The sequence below is a fragment of the Coregonus clupeaformis genome, chromosome 20 (assembly GCF_020615455.1).
Source record: "Coregonus clupeaformis isolate EN_2021a chromosome 20, ASM2061545v1, whole genome shotgun sequence".
In the NCBI taxonomy this organism is placed as follows: domain Eukaryota; kingdom Metazoa; phylum Chordata; class Actinopteri; order Salmoniformes; family Salmonidae; genus Coregonus; species Coregonus clupeaformis.
Genome location: NC_059211.1, coordinates 53,146,880 through 53,160,702, shown reverse-complemented (window position 1 = coordinate 53,160,702; position 13,823 = coordinate 53,146,880). Strand labels below are relative to the sequence as shown.

The following is a 13,823-nucleotide window of genomic DNA, read 5'->3' as shown; positions in this document are numbered from 1 at the left end:
GGCCTGGTGTCAAGAAGGGCAGCGAGGAAGCCACTTCTCTCCAGGAAAAACATCAGGGACAGACTGATATTCTGCAAAAGGTACAGGGATTGGACTGCTGAGGACTGGGGTAAAGTCATTTTCTCTGATGATTCCCCTTTCCGATTGTTTGGGGCATACGGAAAACACCTTATCTGGAGAAGACAAGGTGAGCGCTACCATCAGTCCTGTGTCATGCCAACAGTAAAGCATCCTGAGACCATTCATGTGTGGGGTTGCTTCTCAGCCAAGGGAGTGGGCTCACTCACAATTTTGCCTAAGAACACAGCCATGAATAAAGAATTGTACCAACACATCCTCTGAGAGCAACTTCTCCCAACCATCCAAGAACAGTTTGGTGATGACCAATGCCTTTTCCAGCATGATGGAGCACCTTGCCATAAGGCAAAAGTGATAACTAAGTAGCTCGGGGAACAAAACATCAACATTTTGGGTCCATGGCCATGAAACTCCCCAGACCTTAATCCCATTGAGAACTTGTGGTCGATCCTCAAGAGGCGGGTGGACAAACAAAACCCCACAAATTCTGACAAACTCCAAGTATTGATTATGCAAGAATGGGCTGCCATCAGTCAGGATGTGGCCCAGAAGTTAATTGACAGCATGCCAGGGTGGATTGCAGAGGTCTTGAAAAAGAAGGGTCAACACTGCAAATATTGACTCTTTGCATAAACTTAATGTAATTGTCAATAAAAGCCTTTGACACTTATGGAATGCTTGTAATTATACTTCAGTATACCATAGTAACATCTGACAAAAATATCTCATAACACTGAAGCAGCTAACTTTGTGAAGACCAATACTTGTGTTTTGACCACGACTGTACATAAAGTTGAAGTCGGAAGTTTACATACACTTAGGTTGGAGTCATTAAAACTCGTTTTTCAACCACTCCACAAATGTCTTGTTAACAAACTATAGTTTTGGCAAGTCGGTTAGGACATCTACTTTGTGCATGACACAAATCATTTTTCCAACAATTGTTTACAGACATATTATTTCACTTATAATTCACTGTATCACAATTCCAGTGGGTCAGAAGTTTACATACACTAAGTTGACTGTGCCTTTAAAGAGCTTGGAAAATTCCAGAAAATGATGTCATGACTTTAGAAGCTTCTGATAGGCTAATTGACATCATTTGAGTCAATTGGAGGTGTACCTGTGGATGTATTTCAAGGCCTACCTTCAAACTCAGTGCCTCTTTGTTTGACATCATGGGAAAATCAAAAGAAATCAGCCAAGACCTCAGAAAAAAAAGTGTTCATCCTTGGGAGCAATTTCCAAACGCCTGAAGGTACCACGTTCATTTGTACAAACAATGGTACGCAAGTATAAACACCATGGGACCACGCAGCCATCATACCGCTCAGGAAGGAGACGCGTTCTGTCTCCTAGAGATGAACGTACTTTGGTGCAAAAAGTGCAAATCAATCCCAGAACAACAGCAAAGGACCTTGTGAAGATGCTGGAGGAAACAGGTACAAAAGTATCTATATCCACAGTAAAACATGTCCTATATCTACATATACAGCAAGGAAGAAGCCACTGTTCCAAATCTGCCATAAAAAAGCCAGACTACGGTTTGCAACTGCACATGGGGACAAAGATCTTACTTTTTGGAGAAATGTCCTCTGGTCTGGTGAAACAAAAATATAACTGTTTTGCCATAATGACCATCGTTATGTTTGGAGGAAAAAGTGGGGGCTTTTAAGCCGAAGAACACCATCCCAACGTGAAGCACGGGGGTGGCAGCATCATGCTGTGGGGGTGCTTTGCTGCAGGAGGGACTGGTGCACTTCACAAAACAGATGGCATCATGAGGAAGGAAAATTATGTGGATATATTGAAGCAACATCTCAAGACATCAGTCAGGAAGTTAAAGCTTGGTCGCAAATGGGTCTTCCAAATGGACAATGACCCTAAGCATACTTCCAAAGTTGTGGCAAAATGGCTTAAGGACAACAAAGTCAAGGTATTGGAGTGGCCATCACAAAGCCCTGACCTCAATCCTATAGAAAATGTGTTGGCAGAACTGAAAAAGCGGGTCTGAGCAAGGAGGCCTACAAACCTGACTCAGTTACACCAGCTCTGTCAGGAGGAATGGGCCAAAATTCACCCAATTTATTGTGGAAATCTTGTGGAAGGCTACCCAAAACGTTTGACCCAAGTTAAGCAATTTAAAGGCAATCCTACCAAATACTAATTGAGTGTATGTAAACTTCTGACCCACTGGGAACGTGATGAAAGAAATAAAAGCTGAAATAAATCATTCTCTCTCCTATTATTCTGACATTTCACATTCTAAAGTGGTGATCCTAACTGACTTAAGACAGGGAATTTTTACTAGGACTAAATGTCACGAATTGTGAAAAACTGAGTTTAAATGTATTTGGCTAAGGTGTATGTAAACTTCCGACTTCAACTGTATACTCTACCACTGTGCAATGTTCTGTGTCTCTCTGCTAGCCGTGCTTCAGTATCTACTCAGAGCTGTGGGTGATGGTCATTGAAGGGCCTGTGTAATGCATGTAATAGGGGCTCAGCTCTGACTCATAGAGCACAGGAAGCAGGAACCCATGGCTGAACACTCATCTCACCAGGGAACACACATTCCCATCACTTCATTGCTTTTCCCAAGCAGAGGGCAGCCACTCTCAGAAGTGTTTCTTTTGGCATTATGTGTCTCATACAGAAGTACTGTAGAAGTAGCAGTATTTTTATTTTTTTGTATTTTCTGTTTGATATTTCATGTTGGCTTACTAATGTCTATCACCGTACGGCAAAGCATACACATGAATCCCAGGCCAAGAGTGGGTGTAAGATTGCCAGGATGTCAATTCAAAGGAAATTACGTTGCTCTGATGTTAAAAGGAATGTGTATTCAAAGCATTGTGTGTTTAATGTTGCCCAGGTAACAGAGACCCGGACAGGCCCTCTCGGATGCAGTAACTATGACAACCTTGATTCTGTCAGCTCTGTACTGGTTCAGAGTCCGGAAAACAAAGTCCACTTGCAAGGTCTGTTTCTTTTTGATTCATACCACTATATTGCATTTGAATGTCAGAACTTTGATTACGCATTCCTGTTATGCAAATCCTACACACCATTGTCCACAATGTTACAAGAAATAAGAACATGTGAAATATGTTTAAGGTTTATAGCACTCCCTATCATAAATTCCCATATAATAGCATCTTCAAAGAGATCCACACATCCCTTGACAACGCTTGTAGTGAATAAAATACCGTTTGGACCATCATTGTTCTGCTCTTACATTGTTAGTGTACCAAGGCTAACAACTACACTTGAACTGCCTTGTGATTCACCCACTATAAATCACTTGTTGCTATCCTCTCATACAGTACCAGAACTGGACACTTTGATGGTGGTACTAAATCCAGGCTGTGTTGTGTTGTTTTACAGGCCTGCAGGTTATCCTGCCAGACTACCTGAGGGACAGTTTTGTCCAAGCTGCTCTAAGCTACATCGCCTGTAACGGGGAGGGGGGCTTTGTCTGTAAGGACAATGACTGCTGGTGCAAGTGTGACCCCAAGTTCCCAGAATGCAACTGTCCCTACATGGACATCCAAGCCATGGAGGACAGCCTACAAAGGATCACTGAGACCTGGGCGACACTCTACAAGGAGTTTGAGGATTCAGGTGAGGACAAATTGGCTCTAGAACATTTCTCATTTATTTTTATATCTCTGGTAGACAAACACGCCTTAGAGATAAAAATAGAACAAATCCTTGGTTCTCTATTGAACTTTCAGATCTCATTATAATGAGAAATCAGGCTTGGGCCAAGGCTAGAAAACTGACTTGGTAGCGGATTGGCAGCGTTTCAGGCAATTGAGAAATATATGTACTTCCACAATAAAGAAAGCTAAATCAAGCTACTTTTTAAGTTCTATCTCAGACTTTGCTGGTGATCTGTCAAAATGTTGGAAAACAGTTCATGCACTGAAGCGTGGAAATTCCTGTCCTTCCCTGCAAGTTGTGTCAGACTCTGGCATCATTACTGAGAAAAATTTGATAAGTGATGCTTTTAATCAGCATTTTATCTCGGCAGGCTTTTTATTTGAAATAAATTGTGATTTAATTGAGCCTGGTCGGTCAGCAATCAGTCAATTGAAATAAATTAATTAGGCCCTAATCTATGGATTTCACATGACTGTGAATACAGATATGCATCTGTTGGTCACAGATACCTTAAAAAAAGGTAAGGGCGTGGATCAGAAAACCAATCAGTATCTGGTGTGACCACCATTTGCCTCATGCAGCGTGACACATCTCCTTCGCATAGAGTTGATCAGGCTGTTGAGTGTGGCCTGTGGAATGTTGTCCAACTCCTCATCAATGGCTGTGCGAAGTTGCTGGGTATTGGCGGGAACTGGAACACGCTGTCGTATACGTTCATCCAGAGCATCCGAAACATGCTCAATGGGTGACATGTCTGGTGAGTATGCAGGTCATGGAAGAACTGGGACATTATCAGCTTCCAGGAATTGTGTACAGATCCTTGCAACATGGGGCTGTGCATTATCATGCTGGAACGTGAGGTGATGGCGGCGGATGAATGGCACGATAATGGGCCTCAGGATCTCATCACGGTATCTCTGTGCATTCAAATTGCCATCGATAAAATGCAATTGTGTTCGTTGTCCATAGTTTATGCCTACCCATGCCATAACCCTACCGCCACCATGGAGTACTCTGTTCACAACGTTGACACCAGCAAACTGCTCACCCACACGACGCCATACACCATAAACCAGGATTTCCCAAACTCGGTCCTCGGGACCACAAGGTGTGCACGTTTTGGTTTTTGCCCTAGCACTACACAGCTGATTCAAATAATCAACTAATCATCAATCTTTGATAATATGGATCAGCTGTGTAGTGTTAGGGCAAAAACCACAACTTGCACTACTTGGGGTACCGAGGACCAAGTTTGGGAATTGCTGACATCTGTCCAGTACAGTTTAAACTGGGATTCAATCGTGAAGAGCACACTTCTCCAGCGTGCCAGTGGCCATCAAGGTGAGCATTAGACCACTGTAGTCAGGTCAAGACCCTGGTGAGGACAACGATCACGCAGATGAGCTTCCCTGAGACGGTTTCTGGCAGTTTGTGCAGAAATTCTTCATTGTGCAAACCCACAGTTTCATCAGCTGTCCAGGTGGCTGGTCTCAGATGATCCCGCAGGTAAAGAAGTCAGATGTGTAGGTGCTGGGCTGGCATGGTTACACATGGTCTGCGGTTGTGAGGCCGGTTGAACGTATAGCCAAATTCTCTTTGGAGGTGGCTGATGGTAGAGAAATGAACATTCAATTCTCTGGCAATTGTTCTGGTGGACATTCCTGCAGTCAGCATGCCAATTGCACACTCCATCAAAACTTGAGACATCTGTGGCATTGTGTTGTGTGACAAAACTGCACATTTTAGAGAGGCCTTTTAGCACAAGGTGCACCTGTGTAATGATCATGCTGTTTAATCAGCTTCTTGATATGCCAAATCTCTCAGGTGGATGGATTATCTTGGCAAAGGATAAATGCTCACTAACAGGGATGTAAACACATTTGTACACAACATTTTAGAGAAATAAGCTTTTGTGCAGATGGAACATTTCTGGGATATTTTATATCAGCTCATGAAATATGGGACAAACACTTTACATGTTGTGTTAAAAATGTTGTTCAGTATAGTTAAGAAATTAACATTTCATTGATAGGAATAGGTCATGTGTGATGAGTGTGATAGAAGGAGTCAGGCGCAGGAGGGTCATCACCGAAAACAGGCACAGGGGAAACTATCTACCCTGGCAATACACGGTATGGGATACTCCAATAATATACAGGCACATGGGACATATCTACCCCGGCAATACAAAGTGCGAGTAGCTGCACCGAGCTACACTACTCTCACAAATAACAATCACCCACAAGTAAAAGGGGGGCAGAGGGAACACTTATACATGGACTAATGAGGGTATAAGAACCAGGTGTGTGTAATTAACAAGACAAGACTGTCACAATGCCGTGCTAGAACTCCGGTCTCAGATGTGGAGAGCTGGGGGTAATACCCCTTAGCCACAGAGGAGGTGTAGTAGGACCCAAATGAAACACCCAAGGCAATACTCCAGGCCAGTAGATTTAATGTAAAAACAAAGGTTCTTCGCCATTCACAAATAGTCCAACAAAAGTTCTTCTCAGAAAGAGGTCTGTTAACAAAACAGGAGGCAAAACAAAATAACTCCACGAGGGGAGAAAAACAAACTAAAGATAACTTAGAAAACCTTACTTGGAAAGACACGGTGGAACAAAGCAGGAGACACATAGCCAGGACTCAATAACCAAGTGAGAAACAAGGGGAAAACACACAGCTAAAATACACAAGGGGAAACAAGGCACAGGTGACCTGGATCAAGCTAATTAGGACACACGAGGAAGAACTAAGGCAGAGGGGAACACAGATGACCTCTAGAGGCCCGGAGACAAACAGGAGGCAGGAAGCTGACAGGACCCCCTCCTCTAGGAACGACTCCTGACGTTCCTTCCAGAACACCCCGGCCCCAGGGTGCGAAAATCTCGGATCAAACCTGGGTCCAGGATGTCCCTGGCTGGAACCCAGGAGCGCTCCTCTGGCCCGTAGCCCTCCCAGTCCACCAGATACTGCAGAGAGTTCTGGACCCTCCGGGAGTCCAGTATCCGGCGGACTGTGTAGGCTGGCTGGCCGTCAATGATCCTGGGAGGTGGCGGGGGTCTGCGTGGGGGGGCAAAAGGAGAAGACAAGACAGGTTTAAGGAGTGAAACATGGAAAGTGGGGTTAACTCTAAGGGAGCGAGGCAGAACCAAACGATACGAAACAGGGTTAACCTTTCTAGCAATGCGGAAAGGGCCGATGTATCTCTGGGAAAGCTTCTTGGATTCGACCCGGAGGGGCAGGTTCTTAGTGGCCAACCAAACTCTCTGACCAGCTCGGAAACTAGGGGCCGTCCGGCGGTGTCGATTAGCCTGACTTTGGTATCTCTGGGAGGTCCGAAGGAGGATACACCTGGCCTTCTTCCAGGTCCGCCTACAGCGTTGGACAAAGCGCTGGGCCGAGGGAACACCAACTTGCGCCTCTTCCTCTGGAAATAATGGAGGGTTGTAACCGAACTGGCATTCGAAGGGGGACAATCCGGTGGCTGAAGACTGGAGGGTGTTGTGGGCATATTCAGCCCAAATGATATAGGTGGCCCAAGACGTGGGATTACTGGCCGCCATACACCGCAGGGGTGGTCTCCAGATCCTGATTAATCCGTTCCGTTTGGCCATTAGACTCTGGATGGAACCCTGACGATAGGCTGGCTGTGGCCCCAATAAGCCTGCAGAAGGCCCCCAAAACCGGGACGAGAATTGGGGACCTCGGTCAGAGACCACGTCCAGGGGAATGCCAAATATCCGGAAGACATGGTTCATGAGGAGCTCAGCAGTCTCCTTAGCCGAGGGCAGCTTGGGCAGGGGAATAAACCGGGCAGCCTTAGAGAACCGGTCAACGATCACTAGGATGACGGTGTTGCCCTGGGATGGAGGAAGTCCCGTAACAAAGTCCAGAGAAAGGTGTGACCATGGCCTTCGAGGAATAGGTAAGGGATGGAGCAGTCCCTGGGGTCGCTGGCGCGTCGACTTTCCCTGGTTGCACACCGGGCAGGCCTCAACATAGACCTGCACGTCCTTCTTGATGGACGGCCACCAAAACCGCCGTCGGAGGAATTCCAGTGTGCGAGCACTGCCTGGATGGCATGTCAAGGGCGACTCATGACCCCACTGCAAGACGCGGGCCCGAACAGAGAGAGGAACGTACAGGCGACCGGCAGGACCACCGCCTGGATCGGGCTCATGGACAAGGGCTTCTCGTACCCCTCTTTCTAGTTCCCACTGAAGAGGTGCGACGATCCTAGACCTCGGAATAATCGATGCCAAGGGCTTCTCTTGTACCTCGGGAGAATAGGCTCGAGACAGGGCATCCGGCTTGACGTTCTTGGTGCCAGGTCGGTAAGACAGGAGGAACTGGAATCGATTAAAGAAAAGGGACCATCGTGCTTGCCGAGGGTTCATCCGCTTAGCCTGTTGGAGATATTCCAGGTTCTTGTGGTCTGTGAGAACCTGGAACGGGTGCTGAGCCCCCCTCAAGCCAATGGCGCCACTCTTCCAAGGCCAGTTTTACTGCAAGCAACTCTAGATCCCCCACGTGGTAGTTGCGCTCGGCCTCAGACAGGCGGCGAGACATGAAGGCACAAGGGTGTAATCTCCCATCCTCACCCCTCTGTGACAGGACGGCTCCCACCCCCACCTCTGAGGCGTCCACCTCCACCACGAAAGGTCTTTCTGGGTCAGGAGTCACCAGAATCGGAGCAGACGTGAAGCGGCGCTTGAGATCCTCGAAGGCCCCTGCTGCTTCCGGACCCCAGTGAACCTTGGTCCCTCCTCCCTTGGTAAGCGTCGTCAAGGGGGCTACCACTGAGCTGAAATTCTTGATGAACTTCCGATAGAAGTTAGAAAAGCCAATGAACCGTTGAACCTCCTTGACCGTGGCAGGTGTGGGCCAGCTGCGGACCGCTTCGACCTTCTTGGGATCCATCTCTAGGTGCCCGGGAGTGACAATAAACCCGAGAAACTGAGTCTGAGAAACATGAAATTCACACTTCTCAGGTTTAACATAGAGGTGATTGTCAAGGAGCCTCTGGAGAACCCGGCTAACATGCCCCTCATGCTCCTTCAGTGACCTCGAGAAGATGAGGATATCGTCCAGGTACACGAAGACGAACAGATTAAGCATATCCCGGAGAACATCATTAATCAGGGCTTGGAATACTGCGGGGGCATTGGTGAGCCCGAACGGCATCACCCGATATTCATAGTGCCCCGTGGGCGTGTTGAACGCCGTCTTCCATTCGTCACCTTGCCGGATCCGCACGAGATGGTAAGCATTGCGGAGATCCAGTTTAGAAAAAATGGAAGCCCCTTGAAGCAGCTCAAAAGCAGTGGCCATGAGAGGAAGAGGATATCGATTCCGAACCGTGATCTTGTTGAGTCCCCGGTAATCAATACAAGGCCTAAGACCCCCGTCCTTCTTTTCAACAAAAAGAAGCCCGCCCCAGCCGGGAAGTAGAGGCATGGATGAGGCCGGCTGCCAAGGACTCCTTAATGTAGGTGTCCATAGCTGCGTGCTCGGGGAGGACAAGGAAAAGATCCGACCTCTAGGAGGGCAGCACCCAGGGAGTAGATCAATGGCACAGTCATACGTGCGATGAGGCGGTAAGGAAGTAGCCCGGGCCTTGCTGAACACAGCCTTGAACCGATGGTAAACACTGGGGACTAGGGAGACGTCAACAGACTCTTGAAACTGGGTACTAGGGGCTGAGGGACTCTGAAGCATGCAGGTGAGTTGGCAAGTGGGACCCCAGCTTAGAATGGTGCCAGTAGGCCAGTCGATCTGGGGATTATGTCTGCATAGCCAAGGGTGACCCAGGATAATAGGATACTCGGGAGAGTCAATGAGATAGAAGGTTTCCTCCTGCTGGTGTTGAGAGATGGTAAGTCGCAGGGACTGAGTCGCCTCTGTAACCTTTCCTGGTTCCAGAGGTCTGCCATCTAAGGCTGTAACTGCCTGGGGATGAGGAAGTAGTTGGGTAGGGATCTTAAGTTCCTTAGCCAAGGTTACATCCAGGAAATCACCTGCGGCACCGGAATCGATCATAGCCTGGACCCGATGCTGGTGGCCCTCCCAGGACAGAGTGGCTGGAATAGCCAGGACAGCGTTAGTAGGAGGAGATCTAATTCTCCCCATCACAGCCCTCCTGTAGCTGGGCGGGGACTGGCGTTCCCCAGCTCGGGGCAAGTGGATCGGAAGTGGCCGGCAACCCCGCAGTAGAGGCACCGACGCTCCCTCATGCGACGTTCCCTTTCATTGGGAGAAAGCCTGGAACGGCCTAACTGCATGCTCTCCGGGAATCCTGGAGCAGTTCAGGAGCCGGGGAAGCTCTGAATGACGGAGTCCAAACAGGAGAAACAGAGCTGCTCCGAGGAACTTGGGACTGAGACACCTGGCGGCGAGCCGTTCTCCGCTCTCTTAGACGATTGTCCAGGCGGATGGCCAAGGCTATGAGGGACTCGAGATCTCCAGCTGGTTCTCGGGTGGCTAACTCATCTTGAAGGGGCTCAGATAACCCTCCCTGAAAGCAGACCCTCAGCGCTTCATCATTCCATCCGCTCCTTGCTGCTATGGTCCGAAAATCAATGGCGAAATCTGCCGTGCTTCGGGAGCCCTGACGGAGAGACAGTAGGCGCTTGGAAGCCTCCCGCCCACTGACAGGATGATCGAACACCCGCTTGAACTCTTCTACAAATGCAGCGTGGGAATCACAACAGGCCTCCTGGGACTGCCACACCGCAGAGGCCCAGGCGAGCGCCTTGTCTGAAAGAAGGGTAATGATGTAGGCAATCTTGGAACGGTCTGTGGGAAAACTTGAGGATTGGAGCTCGAAGGTGAGGGAGCATTGGGTGAGGAAACCCTGGCAAGAGCTTGGATCCCCAGAAAAGGGCTTGGGAGGTGGTAGTCGGGGCTCCGCCAACCGAGAAGGCCTGTCGTCACTGGGAGGTGACCTGGGGGAAGGGAGAGGACCCAGGAGGCGTTCAAAGAGCTGGTGAAGGGAACTCATCATTTCGGCCAGGAGTTGAGAATGTCTAGCCATCAGCTCCTCTTGTCGGCTGAGAACGGCTTCATGGCGCTGGAAAGAAGCCTCATGTCGAGTGATCACCGCCAACAGGTCCTGGGAACTGAGTGTTTCTGGGTCCATGATTGACTTGGTTATTCTGTCACAATGCCGTGCTAGAACTCCGGTCTCAGATGTGGAGAGCTGGGGGTAATACCCCTTAGCCACAGAGGAGGTGTAGTAGGGCCCAAATGAAACACCCAAGGCAATACTCCAGGCCAGTAGATTTAATGTAAAAACAAAGGTTCTTCGCCATTCACAAATAGTCCAACAAAAGTTCTTCTCAGAAAGAGGTCTGTTAACAAAACAGGAGGCAAAACAAAATAACTCCACGAGGGGAGAAAAACAAACTAAAGATAACTTAGAAAACCTTACTTGGAAAGACACGGTGGAACAAAGCAGGAGACACATAGCCAGGACTCAATAACCAAGTGAGAAACAAGGGGAAAACACACAGCTAAAATACACAAGGGGAAACAAGGCACAGGTGACCTGGATCAAGCTAATTAGGACACACGAGGAAGAACTAAGGCAGAGGGGAACACAGATGACCTCTAGAGGCCCGGAGACAAACAGGAGGCAGGAAGCTGACAAAGACAAATGGAATGATGATATATGGAGCGGCAGTGGCTAGTAAGCCGGTGACGATGAACGCCGAAGCCTGTCCGAACAAGGAGGGGAGGCAGCCTCGGCGGAAGTTTTGACAGTACCCCCCCTCCACTTGACGCGCAGCTCCAGCAGCGCACCGACCCCGGCCTCAGGGACGGCCAGGAGGACGCGGAGCAGGACGAGCCGGATAGCGACGGTGGAAATCCCGTAACATGGAGGGATCGAGGATATCCCTCACCGGGACCCAGCACCGTTCCTCCGGACCGTACCCCTCCCACTCTACGAGGTACTGAAGGCCCCCCACCCGACGCCTCGAATCCAGGATGGAATGGACAGAGTACGCCAGGGCCCCCTCAATGTCCAGAGGAGGCGGAGGGACCTCCCGCACCTCAGACTCCTGGAGCGGACCAACCACCACCGGCCTGAGGAGAGACACATGAAACGAGGGGTTAATACGGTAATCAGGGGGAAGTAATAACCTATAAGTGACCTCGTTGATTCTCCTCAGGACTTTGAATGGCCCCACAAACTGCGGCCTCAGCTTCCGGCAGGGCAGGTGGAGGGGCAGATTCCGGGTCAAGAGCGAGACCCGATCCCCAGTACGAAGAACTCACTGCGGTGGCGGTCAGCGTTGGCCTTCTGACGACGCACGGCGCACTGGAGGTAAACGTGGGCAGCGTCCCACGACTCCTCCGCGTGCCAAAACCAGGCATCCACCGCAGGAGCCTCGGTCTGGCTCTGGTACCACGGTGCCAGAACTGGTTGGTAACCTAAAACACATTGGAATGGCGTTAGGTTGGTAGAGGAGTGGCGGAGAGAGTTCTGAGCATATTCTGCCCATGGCAAGAACACCGACCACTCCCCTAGCCGGTCCTGGCAGTAGGACCGCAGGAACCTACCCACATCCTGATTTACCCGTTCCACCTGCCCATTTGACTCGGGGTGGAACCCAGAGGTCAGGCTGACCAAGACCCCCAGACGTTCCATGAATGCCTTCCAAACCTTGGATGTGAACTGGGGACCTCGGTCGGACACTATATCCTCTGGAACACAGTAGTGCCGGAAGACATGAGTAAACAGGGCCTCTGCAGTCTGCAGGGCTGTGGGGAGACTGGGCAGAGGAAGGAGGCGGCAGGACATGGAAAAGCGGTCCACAACGACCAGGATGGTGGTGTTACCTTGGGAGAGGGGAAGATCAGTCAAGAAATCAACACTAAGGTGAGACCATGGTCATTGTAGAACTGGTAAAGGTTGTAACTTACCCACTGGGAGGTGCCTAGGTCCCTTACTCTGGGCGCACACCAAGCAGGAGGAGACGTACACCCTCACGTCCTTAGCCAAGGTAGGCCACCAGTACTTTCCGATCAGGCAGCGCACTGTACAACCGATACCTGGGTGACCAGAGGAGGGTGACGTGTGTGCCCAGAAGATCAGACGATCACGGATAAGAGCAGGCACATACCGCAGCCCAGCTGGACACTGAGGTGGAGATGGATCTGTGCGTAATGCCTGCTCTATATACGCGTCCATCGCCCATACTACCGGCGCCACAATGCAGGAGGCAGGGAGTATGGGGGTGTTGTCTCTGGGCCTCTCCTCTATGTCATACAGCCGGGACAGTGCATCTGCCTTCACGTTCTTCATACCCGGAATGTATGACAGTGTAAAATCAAACTGGGTGAAGAATAGGGCCCACCTGGCCTGGCAAGGATTCAGCCTCCTCGCTGCCCGGATGTACTCCAGGTTACGGTGGTCCGTCCAGACGAGGAAAGGGTGTTTCGCCCCTTCAAGCCAATGCCTCCACACGGTCAAAGCTCGGACTACAGCCAACAGCTCCCGATCACCAACGTCGTAGTTCTGCTCCGCCGGGCTGAGCTTCTTAGAGAAGAAGGCACAGGGGTGGAGCTTGGGTGGCGTGCCCGAGCGTTGGGATAGGACAGCGCCTATCCCTACCTCGGACGCATCCACCTCCACTACGAACGGTAGTGATGGATCGGGGTGGGCCAGTACCGGGGCTGAGGTGAACAGACCCCGCAGTCTCCTGAAGGCCAGGTCAGCCTCAGCAGACCAGCGGAGCCGGGACAGCCCACCCTTCAACAGGGAGGTAATGGGAGCTGCGACCTTGCCAAGCCCCGGAAACCTCTGATAGTAGTTGGCAAAGCCAAGGAAGTGCTGCACCTCCTTAACCGTGGTTGGAGTTGGCCAATTACACACAGCTGAAATGCGATCTCCCTCCATCTCCACACCTGAGGTGGTAATGCGGTATCCGAGGAAGGAGACGGACTGCTGGAAAAACATACACTTCTCTGCCTGGGTATAAAGTTCATTTTCCAACAGTCGGGCCAGCACTTTGCAAACCAGGGACACATGCTCAACGCGCATAGCGGAATACACCAGGATGTCATCGATGTAG

At 49.9% G+C, this 13,823-nt stretch overlaps 1 protein-coding gene across 1 annotated transcript in view; it reads left to right on the top strand.

Moving 5' to 3' along the window:
• Nucleotides 1-13,823, top strand: part of LOC121532971 (BMP/retinoic acid-inducible neural-specific protein 3) — a 44,264-nt gene that overhangs the window by 14,596 nt on the left and 15,845 nt on the right. The window contains exons 4-5 of the mRNA XM_041838749.2: nt 2,954-3,059; nt 3,466-3,702. Of these exons, the coding sequence (XP_041694683.1) occupies nt 2,954-3,059; nt 3,466-3,702 (343 nt within the window). The remainder of the gene's footprint in view (nt 1-2,953; nt 3,060-3,465; nt 3,703-13,823) is intronic.